At 43.0% G+C, this 15,037-nt stretch overlaps 2 protein-coding genes across 5 annotated transcripts in view; one reads left to right on the top strand and one right to left on the bottom strand.

Annotated features, from left to right (window-relative positions):
* Fam222b (family with sequence similarity 222 member B) overlaps positions 1–5,728 on the bottom strand; it is a 69,966-nt gene extending 64,238 nt beyond the window's left edge. For 2 of the 4 annotated variants that reach the window (XM_010642283.3, XM_010642287.3), the window contains exon 1: positions 5,608–5,728. The gene's annotated coding sequence lies outside the window, so the exon portion shown is untranslated. Of the gene's footprint in view, positions 1–1,960; positions 1,997–5,530; positions 5,553–5,607 lie in introns of those variants that run through there. The other 2 variants (XM_010642284.3, XM_010642286.3) reach the window with 2 other exon arrangements.
* Positions 5,729–14,312: 8,584 nt separating this feature from the next.
* The window catches only part of Eral1 (Era like 12S mitochondrial rRNA chaperone 1), a 5,694-nt gene continuing 4,969 nt past the window's right edge, over positions 14,313–15,037 (top strand). Inside the window, exon 1 of the mRNA XM_010642282.2 lies at positions 14,313–14,613. Within this exon, the coding sequence (XP_010640584.1) occupies positions 14,331–14,613 (283 nt within the window). The 5' untranslated portion in view covers positions 14,313–14,330. The remainder of the gene's footprint in view (positions 14,614–15,037) is intronic.

Below are 15,037 nucleotides of genomic sequence, written 5' to 3'. Positions count from 1 at the left end.
TTTTTTTTTTTTTTTTTTTTTTTTTTTTTGAGACAAAGTCTCATTAAGTCACCTATTTGCCTAGGTTAGGCTTGAACTTTTGATTCTCCCGTGATCACTACCCAGAGTGCTCGTATTACAGACATGCACCACTGTGCCCTGCTCCCCCTATCCTTTTTAACATCTTCCCATATATTATTCTTCCTTTAATACTTTAGCACTACATCTGGAATCAAAACAAAATACAACATCAAAATAAACCTTTTGTGACTTATTAGTAATTAGCTGCTATGAAATTATCACAAAAGAGACTTCAGTTAGGATATGAGCTGCAAGATCAAAAGGACTTAGGAAACAAAAGATTATGTTTTCAAGCTCAAATACTAACTAAAAAAGAAAAGGGCTAGATGTGGTAGCTCATGCCTATAATCCCAGCACCCAGGAGGCTGAGGCAGGAAGACTGCCCTGAGTTTGAGACCAGCCTGGGTTACAAAGTGAATTTAAAGCAAGCCTGAACTACAAACTACATAGTGACACCCTATCTCAAAAATAAAAATAAAAAAGCCAGGTATGGCAGTGCACGCCTGTAATCCCAGTACTCGGGAGGCTGAGGCAGGAGGATCACTATGAGTTTGAGATCAGCCTGGGCTACACAGTGAGTTCCAGGTCAGTCTCAACTGCATAGTGAGACCCTGTCTCAAAAAAAAAGAGAAATGGATATAAGCGCCATGATTTTGTATTTAAATAAAATGTTTTACAAAATTTTCCCAAAGGCATCAGATGCTTTTTTTATTTTTATTTTTATTTTTTTGGTTTTTTGAGACAGGGTCTCACTATGCAGTTGAGACTGATCTGGAACTAACCATGTAGCCCAGGCTGGTCTCAAACTCACAGCCAGCAATTACAGATGTGTGCCACCACGCCCAGCTCAGATGCTTTTTTAAGAAAAATGATTGAGTGCTGGGGATGTAGCTCAGGGGGGATGGGGATGTGCCTGGCAAACACAAAGTCCTGAGTTCAATCCCTGGTAACAGGAGAGGAAAAAAAAGATTCACTTTATCAGAATAAAAGTGAGCTAATAATTTTTTTTTTTTTTTAATTTTAGCCCTTGCTATGTCAGGAACTGGCAGCTTACATCCTCACAGCTCATTTCCCACTTTAGACAGACTGCTTATACAACAGGCAACCAGGCACTGGGCCACTTCCTTTCTCTCCCCATGGGAAAAGAAGTCCTCATTTGGAAAGTATCAACTACTACATAAAAGTAACATCAATGTCAGGCACAGTGATGCATACCTGTAATCCCAGCACGCAACAGGATCACCATGAGCTCCAGGCCAGCCTGGATTACACAGTTCAAGGCCAGCCTGAACTATATAGAGAGATCCTGTCTAAAAGCAAACACACAAACAAAAACAGTAACAACAACACAGCATGGTGCCCCATGCCTATATTCCCAGCAAGTTGAAAACCTGAGGCAGGAATACCACAAACTGGTACCTGGACAATTCAGCAAGGGTGTCTCAAAACAAAATTTAAAAGGAAAAGGCATGGTGACAAACATCTGTAATTCTAGGACTTTAGGAGGCTAAGGCAAGAGGAAGACAAGTTATAATCCTCCCTGGGCAACTTGGTGAAACTCTGTCTCAAAATAAAATATAAAAGGAAGTTTGGTGTGGTAACACATGTCTGTAATCCCAGCACTCTGAGAGGCTGACAGCAGGAGAATCCCAAATTCAAGCCAGCTTGGGCAATCTAGCAAGAACCTGTTTCAAGATAAAAAATAAAAAAGGCTGAGAATGTAGTTCAGTGTGAAAGGCCTAGTTTCAATCCCCAGTACTTAAAAAAATAAGGAAAGGAAAGGAGGGCCATACCTGAGGATGTAGCTCAATAGTAGAGTGTCCCTGGGTTCAAACCCAAGTACCATCAAATTAATTAATAGATCAATCTGGGGATGTTAGCTCAAGAACAGAGCACCTACCTAGCACACACAAGGCTCTGGATTCAATCCCCAGTACTGCAAGGGAAAAACAAAAGGTAAGAGGTAATCACAAATAGGAAAAAGAAGGCAAAAAGTTCTCATCACAACTGAACAAATCTCTGTTACTTTAACATATAAATGGCATTTATGGATTTGTTTGAACTGATAGAAATTTCTAATAGAAAAATACATACCAGAATTAATAAGTGTTCAGTTATTAAAACTAAGTTGCTAATTCAGCTGCAACATTTTCTACCTCTATTTCAACATTTTCTATCTCTATTTCATCTACCATGTGGTAAAAACAGAATAAATTTGTATTCTGTAATGACCTATGCTACAATCAAAATACATTACACACACTGAAATCCCCCCAAAAATGTGAAACTAGGGAGGAGTTGCAATAAGGAGGGTGGTGGAGGGGGAATGGTTAAAGAATGTTATGCTTGGGCCGGGGGTTTAGCTCAGTGGTGCTGCTGCCTGCCTTGCAAGTAGAAGGTCCTGAGTTCAATCCCTGGTACCAAAAAACAAAAAAAGAATGTTACGCTCAAAGCCAGGAGTGGTGGTACATGCCTGTAATCACAGCACTCGGGAGGCTGAGGCAGAAGGATCACTGTGAGTTTGAGACCAGCCTGGGCTACATAATGGGTTCCAGGTCAGCCTCAACTACATAGTGAAACCCTGTCTCAAAACAACAAAACAAAACAAAAAAAGAATGTTACGCTCATGTGGTAATATACACCTGTAATTCCAGCACTTGGGAGGCTGAGGCAGGAGGATCACCACAAGTTGGAGGCCAGCCTAGGCTACATAGTGAGTTCAAAGCCAGTCTGAACTACATAGTGAGACCCTGTCTCAAAAAACAAACAAACATCAAGGTCCCAAATTCTATCCCCAGTACCAAAAAAAAAACCAAAAAACAAAAACAAAACAAAAAAACCCTGGGGCTGGGGGTTTAGCTCAGTGGCACCACACCTGCCTTGCAAGTGTAAGGTCCTGAGTTCAACCCCTGGTACTGGGAAAAAAAAATCTGTAGAATCAATATGCACTAATGGAGAAAAGACTAATATCTTGGTTCATGAACACTTCTGTTCACAAACAATTTAGTTCTCAAACAAAGGCAAGTGTAGACAAAATTTTGCTCCATTCACACACACTTACACCATGTGACAAACACATCTCCACATATGCACAAACAGTCATCTCCCCAAAACTGTGAAACAAAATTGTGAACAGAGGTACCACTGCAAATATAAACTTACAAATACAAAAAAAGAATAGATCTGTATTCGGTAAAGATCTATGACAATAGTTAGATTTTTTTTTTTTTTTTTTTTTTTGATGCTGAGGATTGAACCTAAGGCCTTACACATGCTAGGCAAGTGTTCTGCCACAGAACTACACCTTCAGCCCCTCCTTTTCAAACAATTTTCTAAGAAATAGTGCCATGGGCAGTTAATTTACTGGGAGAACTAAAGAACTAGATAGAGCAAAAAAACATTCTTTCCCCCCTTCCTTTTTTTTTTTTTTGTACTGGCAATCAAACTCAGGGCCTCATACTTGCTGGGCAGGTGCTGTGATACTCAGCTACCTCCCCAGCCCTCCCCACTTTCTATAAAAGAATTTACTCCTCTTATCTGTGAATCTTCAAGGATCAGTACAGCCACTTCCTTTTACTCAACTAAAAGATAAATCCTTCACCATTTCCAAAAGGTCTCACCATTTCATCAGCTCTCAATCCTCAGAGCTGGCAGAGCTGAAGTACTGTACTTCTTTCTGTCCTTTTGAAAAGAGGTTTGTACCTGTCTTTCAAAAGCTATGGCTAGAAAGCTATTTTCTGTCTGGAAACACACACTACAACTCTGTCCTTTGCTTTGTCTATCCTAAACAACAACAACAACAACAACAAAGGCTCAGGTGTGCTCCTTCAAGAAACAAGCCACCTCTTTGACTCTTATACAATGGTTGCCTTTTTCACTCCACCAGGGAGGTTCCACGGACAGGCAGAAAAAATAGAGCTCAAAGCTGCAGTATACTTACCTAAATTCCATAACAGCAATAACATACTGGAGCAAGCAACCAGACTCTTTTGAAGAGGAAAAAAAAAACTTCGAAATTTTAAAAATAGTAGGAGCTGAGCTGGTAGTGAGCCCTTGTGTAAGGCCATGGGTTCAATCCTCAGTATAGCAAAAGAAAGAAAAAAACAATCAAGCCAGCTATGGTAGTACAGACCTGTAATCTCAGTCTCCAGAGGCTGAGGCAAGGAGGGTTGCAAATTCAAGGCCAGCCCAGATAACTTAGTGAGGACTTGCTCCAAAATTTAAAAAAGGGTTAAGGATGGAGCTCAGCACTCCCTGGGTTCAGTCTCCAGTACCACACAAAAGAAAAGAAAAAAGAAAATCAAGTTTTCAGCTAGGGGTATAGCTCAGTGGCAGAGCATATGCCTAGCATGCATGAGGTCCTGGGTTTGATCCCCAGCCCTGCCAAAAAAAAAAAAAAAAAAAAAAAAAAAAAAAAAAGGAAGGAAAGAAATAGTATCTGCACACCCCTTACTGGGCAGCTGGGCCGCTGGGCAGCTCTCCTAAATTGTCTCAAACTAGTTTTCTTAAATCCTAATAAACTACGTTAGTGCCAACTGTGTTACAAGGAAATCTACTGAAGTTCAGAAAGCATTTAATGGATTGACCCTCCATTCTCTCCTTCCTCTTGTGTGAGGCTCTACATACAATTTGTAAAAATGCTAGAATATAGTATTTTTCCTACGCAAGTCTGATGCCTAATTTGTCACATCATAGAAGAAACTGGAATTTCCGCTCTTGATCTCCTGTGCCTACCTAGATGGTACATATTTGTCTAATAAGATTTTACAAACAATATTCTTTGCCTTGACAGAGAAATCAATCCTTTCATTAACAAGGAAAAGTTTAAAATCCAGTAGTGTCGTTGGTAACATATTAGCATCCTAACCTTACTTACAATTCACAATTTTCATAAACAATCTCAATCATATACATGATGCTTGCAACAGCCCATCTGAACCACATCTTCCAGCGCTCCAGAGGTTCAGAAAGGTTAAGTGAGCCCCGCCCAAGGTTATCTATAAGCTTTATGAGTGGTGGACTTGGGTCTGGAACCCTTCCGACTTCAAGCCCCTTGCTCTTTGCCCTAGAACCCTCCCGACTTTAAACAGAAAACTCCCGACTCCCACCTTCTATCCAGGGCAGGGTATTACTCCAGGTGACCTGCTCTTTCCATTCTGAATCAGGGCTGGTTTCTTCAGCTCCAGCAGGGCTTTCTTCCTCCACTACGCTCCCCCCCAGCCCACCCCGCGACCATTCTCTGAAAGAAGCGGAAAGGGAGAGGCGACCAAAAGCTCCTGGGGGAAGGGATAATGACTAACCGGGAGCGCAGGACACTGGCCCTGCCTTTACTGCTCACGTACAACCCCTTCCCTCCTCCAAGCTGTTCAGCTTTGGGATGGGATTCTCGGCCACCCCTGCCCCAAATTCTACATCACCACCTCAAACTGTCCCTCCCCCACGCCCCTCTGTCACCGGAGGCAAAGCCTACCCGCTAAGTCGGAGTATCTTTCTGCTGACCACCTCTCCTAAAACCCCAATGTCCACTCCCCTTCCATCACCACTCACTGTCGGTGACTGGGCCCGGCCCTCATGGCTGCTTGGTAGTCGCTTGCCGCCGCCACAGCTGCTCTACGCCCCAGTCCTTCAGTCACTGCAGTCGCCGTCGGGACTCGCCAGCAGCCTCTTCTGCGCCTGCGCAGCCTGGAGCGCCGGGGCCCTCTCGGGCGACCTGCGCCTGCGCAGCCCGAGCCGGTGGCGTCTTTTTCAGTGCCTGATGGCCTAGACCCCTGAGTCTGTGATGGATGTGGCCGCTGGCCGGCCTTGAGTCCTTGTTAGGCTTAGAGAATTGGTGGCTGCCCTCGGGGTCTGAGGCCCTGGAGTACCTAGCTAGGATACTAAACTCTTGGATTGCGTTTTCCTTCCAGACCAAAGATTTAATGGCACTTATTAGTAGTACTCCAGATCTGGCTTGGACTTACAGGCCTGAACTCAGGTGCTCTCAGGGGACCACTGACAATAAATTTGGGTTTCTTTCAGGAAGACAATCACATCTAAAATGTATTGAGGGTGATTACGGAAAAGACAACTTTGACATTCCAGAATACTCTGCTGGCCAAGAGTTGCTTAGAAGGCCCGGAGGACTTTGTCTCCGAGGTGACCTCACCTAGAGTACACTGGGACACTGCTAAGTTCAGTCCATTTATAAAGTGTACACTATTTATTGGACATGTACCAAGCATCCCATATGTGCTATCGAGGAATTTGTAGGCGAACAGTCCCCTACTTTCCAGCTCTCATTGTGGAGCCTGGAATTTTTGCAAACTGATAAATGCAAATCAGTGAGATGAAACCATCAGCCTTTAGACCACTGTCTTGATTTGGCATAGCCCAACAAGAGAGTAGGTTAAATCAAGTCCTGGGAATTCAACAGTATAGATTTAAAAGTGACAGGCAATGTACTTTACGCAAAAGGAAGAGACAGTATGTAATTAAACTCCTCCAGTTGGGCATGGTGGTGCACACCCATAATTCTAGCACTGGGGATGCTGAGACCAAAGAATCCCACGAGTTCGAGGCCAGTCTGGGCTACAAAGCAAGACCCAGTCTCAAACAAAATATTCCTCCTCACCATGACTCTTTCTCCCACTTCACCTCCAGCCCTCACTTCCTCTCCTCTACAAAGTTTGCACAGAAAGGGACCAAGAGGGAGAAGAGAGAAAGGAGAAATTTCATTCTTTATGTAAAGGACATTAAATACTCTGTACATCTAGGGGAATTTCTAGGGAAAACAAAAACTACTTCTGATCTCAGAATTTTTTGTTGTTGTTGTTGTTGTATCAGGGATCAACTCAGAACCTTGTGCTTGCAACACAGGCAGGCTCCACCGAGCTAAATCCCTGCCCCCCCCCCAGGATTTAATATGAATATTTGAACTCCTAATCAAAGATTAAGGAATATTTTCTTCATTTGGGAAAGAAGCAAGAATGAGCTGTAGAATAAAAGTTGAGAATACTGAAAACAGAATGTCACAGAGGTGCAAGAGACAATAGAACCTAGTTGTCACTAATAGTACTTGCTATTCCTTGTTTTGTTTTCTTTTATTTTGAGATATAATCTCCTAGGTAGCCCAAGCTGGCCTCAAAATCTCAGTGATTCTCCTGCCACAGCCTCCTGAGTGCTGGGATAACAGGTGTGCAGCACCACACCTAGTTCATTTGTTCTATAAACGGAAGCAGGAAAATACATATAGCTACCTATATGGGATTCTTAGACCACTAAGAAAGCAGGATAGGACAGTGGCACCGCACCTGCCTGGCAAGTGCAAGGTCCTGAGTTCTATTCCCAGTACCAAAAAAAATGAAAAAAGTACGATTACTCCCTGCCCCTTCCCCTCTCCTCCCTCTTCCCCTCCCCCCTTCTTCTTTTTAAACTCCCTGACTTCTTAGAGAAACACTGAAGAACCTGTAGACTTTCTTCTCATCAGATGCTTGCTTTGATTTGTTTTTGAGACAGGGTCTCACTATGCTATGTAGTTCAGGCTGGCTTTGAAATCACTATGTAGCCCCGGGTGGCCTCAAACTTGCAGAAATCGTCCTGCCTCACCTCTCAAGTCCTGGGATCATAGGCATGTGACACCATTCCCAGCTCAACTTTTAAATACAGAGCTATATACTAGAGAAATAATGTACAAATTAGTATCTAATCCAGTCCTTAGAAAAGCAAATGTGCCACCATAGCTGGCTAGGACCATCTTGACTTATACAGAGTAAAAGATAACAAGTGATAATCTCAACTACTTGGGAGGCTGAGGCAGGAGGATCACAGTTTGGAAGCCTGGGCAATTTAGCAAGACCCTGGGTCATAAAGAAATAAAAAAGGGCTAGGGCCAGCCATGGTGGTACACATCAGTAATTCTAGCACTCAAGAGACTGAGGGAGGAGGGCCATGAATTTGAGGGCAGCCTGAGCTACACTGTCAACTCAAGGCCAGCCTGGACTGTACACTATGACACTGTGTCAGACAGAGAGAGGGGAGGGATGCTCAGCAGTAAAGCAACCCTTAGTTCAATTCTCAGTATCACAAAGAAAATTACAGCTGACAGCCCAGATGTGATAGTGCATGCCTGTAATTGCAGCACTTGGGAGGCTGAGGCAGAAGGGCTGCCATGAGTTGGCAGCCAGTTCAAGTCAGGCCTAGCCTATATACCAAGATCCTTTCTCAAAAACAAAACAAAAATAATACAGCTGACAGAGGAGGGTGATAGGTAGTAAGGAGCACATCTTGTGGGTAGGTTCCAGGATCAGCCCCATAGTCTCGCTTCTGGCTTTGAAGAGTTGGCATTAATTGCAAAAATATTACCCATTGGAAAGTGAACATTTTTGGCATCACAGGGGAAATACAGAGCCAGGAAAGAGGATGAATTAATATTGACACTGTTCTGATGAATGGCCTGAGCTGGCCTTGAAGTTTCTGGGAATTGTGCCTTCTTTCTCTCCTCTCCGTCCTATATTTTCAATTTTTCCCTGTCTACTGGGTCATAGCGACATGCAGTCTCCTGGGAAGGTTGCTGGAGTCTATTTGATCACAGCATATTTTTCTATATGTAAACCATTCTGGGTCTCCTGAAAGATTTCTCTATTTGAATTTATTTATCTGGTTGGTTTTTTTTTTCTACTTCTATTTCTTTTGTTGTTGTTTTTGTTTATTTTATTTTATTTTATTTGGTTTTTTGAGACAGGGTCTTACTATGTAGTTGAGACTGACCTGGAACTCACTATGTAGCTCAGGCTGGTCTCAAACTCACAGCGATCCTCCTGCTCAGCCTCCCGAGTGCTGGGATTACAGGCGTGCACAACCACACCCGGCCTTGTTTTGTTTTTTGAAGTACTTTAAGGCCAGTTTGAGGTAGTTTAAACTGCTTCACCTTGTGAAGAGTGTTATCATTAAGTATGCCTAAAATGTACCAATAAATGTTTTGCTATTAAAAAAAAAAAAAACTCCCTCCAACTCAAGATCCACCTACCTCAGTATCTCAAGTGTTGGGATGGCAGGTGTGCACCATCACACTCAGGTCCCTACTTGAATTTCACTATTAAATTTTTTTTAAATTTGTACTTTTTGTTTTGTCAAGACAAGGTCTCACTATCTAGTTCAGGGTGACCTTGAACTCACTATGTAGCTCACACCGACCTCAAACTCCTGGCAATTTTTCTGCCTCAGCCTCCCAAATGCTGGATTATAGGCATGTGCCACCAAGTCCAACTAAAATTTTTTTTTTTTTTTTAGTTTTTAGTTTTTTGAGACTGGGTTTCACTGTGTAGTTTGGGCTGGCCTTGAACTCACTATGTAGGCCAGGCTGGCCTCAAATTCACAGCAACCCTCTTGCCTCAGCCTCCTGAGTACTCAGATTACAGGCATGCACCACCAGTCCTGGAGTGGATTTTTTTCCTTGTTAAGCATTCATTTACTATGTTCACTGATAATCATCCACAGAACCACTTTACTCCATTTCTTTTTCAATTTTCATGTTGTTGTTTTCTTATTCTTTTTCTTTTCATTTCCTTTTTTAAATTAATGAATTAATTAATTTTGGGGGGTGGGTGCTGGGGATCAAACTCGGGACCTTGCACTTGTAAGACAGGCACAGAACCACTAAGCTAAATCCCCGGACCCTTATTTCTGTTTTTGAAACAGGGTCTCACTATGCAGCCCAGACTGGCCTTGAACTCTCAGCAGTCCTCCTGTCTCAGCCTCCCACGTGTTGGGATTACAGGTGTGCACCACGTTTGGCGCTACTCCATTTTCAGACTGTGTGGTTTGGAAGAGGCTCATTCTAGGCATGAATCACATACATACCCAAACCTGAGTCAATTAGCACATAACATTCCCTAAACAACAATGATTGTCTCAGGGGTAGGTATGTAATTGAGTTAGCCACAAAAAGGCACAGGAATTTTCTTCCCGCTTCTATGAACATTTTTGCTTCTGAGAAACTTTTATTCTTTCCCATTGCACTTGGACGTGAAAAGATACACTATCTGAAGCTGCTACAGCTATGTTGATACCACAAGGGGAGAGCAAATTAAGAGAAAGATGTCATGTATTTTGTATTTTTATTTATGTCTCATTTTTAAAATTTTATTTTGTAGTACTTGGGATTGAATCCAGGGCTTTTACACTGAGCTACATCATCAGCTCTTTTTCATTTTGTATTTTGAGACAAGCTCTCACTAGTCACTAAGTTGCCTAGGCTGGCCTCAAATTTGTGATCCTTCTGATTAGGCCTCCCAGAGTACTGGGATTATGGGTATGAACTTCCATGCCATCTAAATGTCATTTATTCATTTCACTGAACAAAAATGTATTGTGCCGCCACCTGCCTCGAAAGCACAAGGTCCTGAGTTCAATCCCTGGTACAAAAAAACAAAAAAAAGTCTACTGCTCACCTACATGATCCCAGATACTATTTTAGATCCATGTGTGAATAACATGATACAGACTCTGATCAGGCAGTGAATGTTATATATAGACCCTAAAATCCAGGGAGTGTGGCTCAGTGGTAAAGTTCTTGTTAACATTTTTTTTCCTCATTGAGTTTATTGGTAATTTTAAGGTATACAGTACAGTTATATTCATCACTGGGATCTTGTATCTTTACAAGACAGGTCTTGGTTCTCATTTTTTCCCCATACCCCTAGTTCTTGTTAATATTTGTGAGGAGTTAGGTACTCAGTTCCATCCCCAGTACTTAATAAAGAAAATAAATAAATTAAACATGTGGTAGTGGTATATACCTGTCATTCCAGCACTCTGGCAGAAGGATGGGAAGTTGAAGCCCACCTTGGACTCAAGGACTTAAGGGGACCCTGCCTCTACATTAAAAAGGGCTGGGGATGTAGCTCAGTGTGAAGGTCCTTGTTTAATCCCAAGTACCGAAATAAATAAATAGTAAATAACAAACCCTATCCTCACATAATTTACAGTCCATCAGGGAACATTGATATAGCACGTATTACATATCAATTCTTGTAATTAGCATAATAATCCTATGAAAGTACTAGCACTATCCTTATTTTATAGATGGGTAAACTGAAGTAGAGAGAAGTGACTTGCCCAGGGTCACACAATAAATAATGAGCCAAGAATCAAGTCCAGGATTTCTGGTTTACAATTTATGTGTTTAGCTGTGTGTTGTGGTGCACCCCTGTAATCCTGGTACTCTGAGAGGTTGCAGCAGGACTTGAAAGTTCAACCCCAGCCTGGGCATTTTAGTAACTAGCAAAGCTCTATCTCAAAATTTAAAAATTTAAAAAGGGTTGAGGGGGCCAGGGATTTAGCTCAGTGGCTCTGCTGCCTGCCTTGCAAGCATAAGGTTCCGAATTCGATCCCTGGTACCAAAAACAAACAAATAAATAAAAAGGGTTGAGGGCCAGGGATGTAACTCAGCAGTGCCACAGGTCCTGAGTTTGACTCCTGGTACCAAAAAAAGAAAAAAATTTTTTTTAAGGGTTGAGGCTATAGCTCAATGTGAAGGCCCTGGGTTCAATTCCTGGTACTGAAAAAACAACAACAAAAAACCCAAATTCTTCTGATTCTCCTTTTATCTGTGGAGCCTATCTGTTTCTCTTCATCATCTTCGGTGCACTGTTAGTGAGACTAATAACTGACCCCTTGTTAGAAAAGGAATTGGGATGAGGAAAGTTTTTTTTTCCCATTTATTTATTTAGCTGTATGGAGGATTGAAACCAGAGCCTTGCACATCCTAGGCAAGCACTTAACCACTGAGCTACATCCCCACCAGTTTTTAATTTAATTATATTATTTATTTATTTTGTGGTACTGGCATTGAACCCAGAGCCTTTCCACTGAGCCACATCCCCAACTTTTTTATTTTTTTTGGACAAGGTCTCACTACATTGCTAAGTTGCCCAGGCTGGGACTTGCAATGCTCCTACCTCAGCTTCTCAAGAGTGCCTGGGATTATAGTATATGTTTCTTTGGTGATTTTATATTTGTTATTAAGCTCTTCATCTACTTATCGTTTAACCTGAAAAATTCACTTCATCCTCACTGCAGTTGGAATGACACTTCACCTAACTGTCCATAAAGAAGATCCATATTTTTCTGGCTGTCCCCTATATTTAGTAGCATCTTGTTCTCGGCACCCATATGCCCAAAGAACATCCAGAATACCATGTTCCAAAAAGGCTGTTCCTTCCACTAAGAGCAGGCGGCCTGAAAGCTGGAGCCTGGAGCCATTTGCAAACTATTAGTACATTTGGTTTCCTAGGCTTTCAATTCTGTATCATTCAGTTTCTCTGGACACTAATGCTACATTCCTACAATAGCAGCCTGGCCAGTTGGTTTTTTCCACCTCTAAAATTCTTTCCTCTTTGTCCTATATCATCAGTTTTTTTCTTGTTTGAGTTATTGCCATTAGCAAACAAAAATGTTCCACCTTTTTTGTGAGTAGGGGAAATGAGAGAGTAGCTATTTAGTCCAGGCTGGCCCTCAATTTGCTATGTAGCAGTCACAATTCTCCTGCTTCAGTCTCCCAAGTGCTGAGATAAAAAAATAATTTTATTAATTTATTTTTTAAGAGATAGGGTCTCTTGTAGTTCAGGTTAGCCTTGAACTCACTATGTAACCCAAGGTGGCCTTGAATTTGCCTCAGCCTTTGGAATGCGGGGATTTCAGGCATACACCACCACATTCAGCCAAAATGTTCTATCTTTAAGAGCAGAGAGCTGGGTGGGCTGGGGATTTAGCTCAGTGGTTTCACCGCCTGCCTTGCAAATGCAAGGTCCTGAGTTCAATCCCCGGTACCAAAAAAAAAAAAAACAACAACAAAAAAACCAACAACAAAAAAATTGGGGCCGGGGATTTGGCTCAGTGGTTCTGGCGCCTGCCTCACAAGCACAAGGACCTGAGTTCGATCCCTGGCATCCCCCGCAAAAAAAGAAAGCAGAGAGCTGGTATTTAGCTCAGCGGTTCTGCTGTCTGCCTCACAAGTGCAAAGTCCCGAGTCTGATTTAAAAAAAAAAAAAAAAGGGAAAGAAGAAATCTCTTAATCCTCTTAATCCCACAAACCTCTCCTGTGCTCCACCCCCCAACATTTACAGTGCTAGAGATTGAATCCAGGGATTTCCAGGATGCCAGATACTCTACCACCACTAAATTACATCTCCAGCCCTTCTTTAAGATGTCCAGATTGGCTTTGAATTTATGATCCTCCTACCTCAGCTTACTGAGTAGCTAAAATTACAGGGATAACCATGCTGTTTAGGCCTTCATACAAACCACTATACTGAAATTTCCGGTCAAGTCACTAATGTCTCACACACTGGCCATTCAGGATGCGTAGCTGGAATGCAAGTTTTATGATGGACCATTTTGTTTATTTTGTTTACTGATGCATCCCCACAACCTAGACAGGGCTTGCACATAGTAATGCTTAATAAATCCTTATCCTCCCAACCCTCACAAAACTTATCTCTCTGTTTCAACTGTTTAACAGGTTTCAAAGGAAGAAGGGACGTCAAGGCCACAAAAGGCAAGGTAAATCAGTTAGAGTGGTCTGGGAGATCCTATGTGGCTAAGCAGCTTCTCCTTTTGCAAACCCTCTTGTTTTACTCCAGAAACGGATGACCTCAGACAGAAGAAGATAGTCGCTGATATTTACGGGAGGGATATCCGTGTACAGCGACTCAACCGGAATGCCCACTGAGAGATCATTCCTCACCTGGAGCCATTCCTCACTTTAGCCTACAGCAAAGGCCCAGGCTACAGGAGGTAGCAGCTGAGCTCTAGGCCGAGCCAAAGTTGTACTGGGGAGGAATTCTGCAGGCCTGAGAATGGAAAAAAAATACAAAAGACCCTTATGGGGAGAGAGGTACAGTACCCGTTCGCATGCCTATGCTCAAACTCTCCCCGGAAGCAAGATTTCTCTCGCCGGGTAAAGACAGGCGGTAGAACAAGCTCTGTCGCCTGGGCTCCTGGGAAATGTAGTCCTTCAGGAGACAGCACTAGAAAGACTTTTTACAAAACTTTAAAGAAAATGCATTGTGTCTGGGAGTCCCAAAAGATCGTCATGCTAACAAAGATTATAAATACTACACGATTCCCTTTCCTCAGCTTCCATCAGTCTCTCGAGCTGCTCCTTTTCCTCTTCACCTCCAACAGCCTAGGTATTTCTGTTCTGTTTGGGCCGTTCTAGCTCCCTTCTCTGGCTCGTTTGTTCTCCACTCGGTCCAATCATAGGTGAACTCCCAGAGTGCCTTGCAGCTGTGATGGCTGTTCCTACCCGTTACGGAGCTCGGCTAGTTCGCTTCGTACTAGGGGTCGGGCAGCTGGGCCCCCAACCTGCGGGGAAATGGGAAGCCCGTGTCCGTTCACTCTTAGTCTGTCAAAAGAGGTTCGTGTCCTTTGTGGTGGGCACCTCTTTCTCTGGTCCGCGCCTGGTCTCGGCCTCTCGCAGTTACGGCCAGGGTTCAGCCCTGGACTGCTTCCTCGGTTTCCCTCAGGCCAACAGTTCGCCGACTCCTTGCGTCCCTGCCGTGTCCATGTACAGAGGTAAAGAGCTCCAGTGGGTTTTCCCGGGACTATCATAGTTTTGGCACTGAAAGACCCCTGTCGGGGCAACTTAGTTTCTGGTGATACTATCTTTGACCCTGTTTTATAGAAAATGAATTTGAGAGCGGGTGTCGTGGTGCACTCCTGTAATCCCAGCACTTGAGAAGTTGAGACAGGAGTATCACCACGAGTTCTTTTCGTTTGTTTTTATTTTTTGAGACAGGGTCTCCCTATGTAGTACAGGCTGGCCTTGAACTCGTGGCGATTCTTCTCCCTCAGCCTCCCGAGTTTTTGGGATAACAGGCGTGCGACACCACGCCGGGTATCCCTGCGAGATTAAGGCCAGCCTGAGCTACATGGCGAGACCCTGTCTCTCTCTCTCTCTCTCGTTTTTTTTTTTTTTTTTTTTTTAATAGGGCGTCAC

This window comes from Fukomys damarensis, unplaced genomic scaffold (genome assembly GCF_012274545.1).
Source record: "Fukomys damarensis isolate Sample0158 unplaced genomic scaffold, DMR_v1.0_HiC HiC_scaffold_13, whole genome shotgun sequence".
In the NCBI taxonomy this organism is placed as follows: domain Eukaryota; kingdom Metazoa; phylum Chordata; class Mammalia; order Rodentia; family Bathyergidae; genus Fukomys; species Fukomys damarensis.
This window is presented reverse-complemented; position numbering and strand designations above follow the sequence as displayed.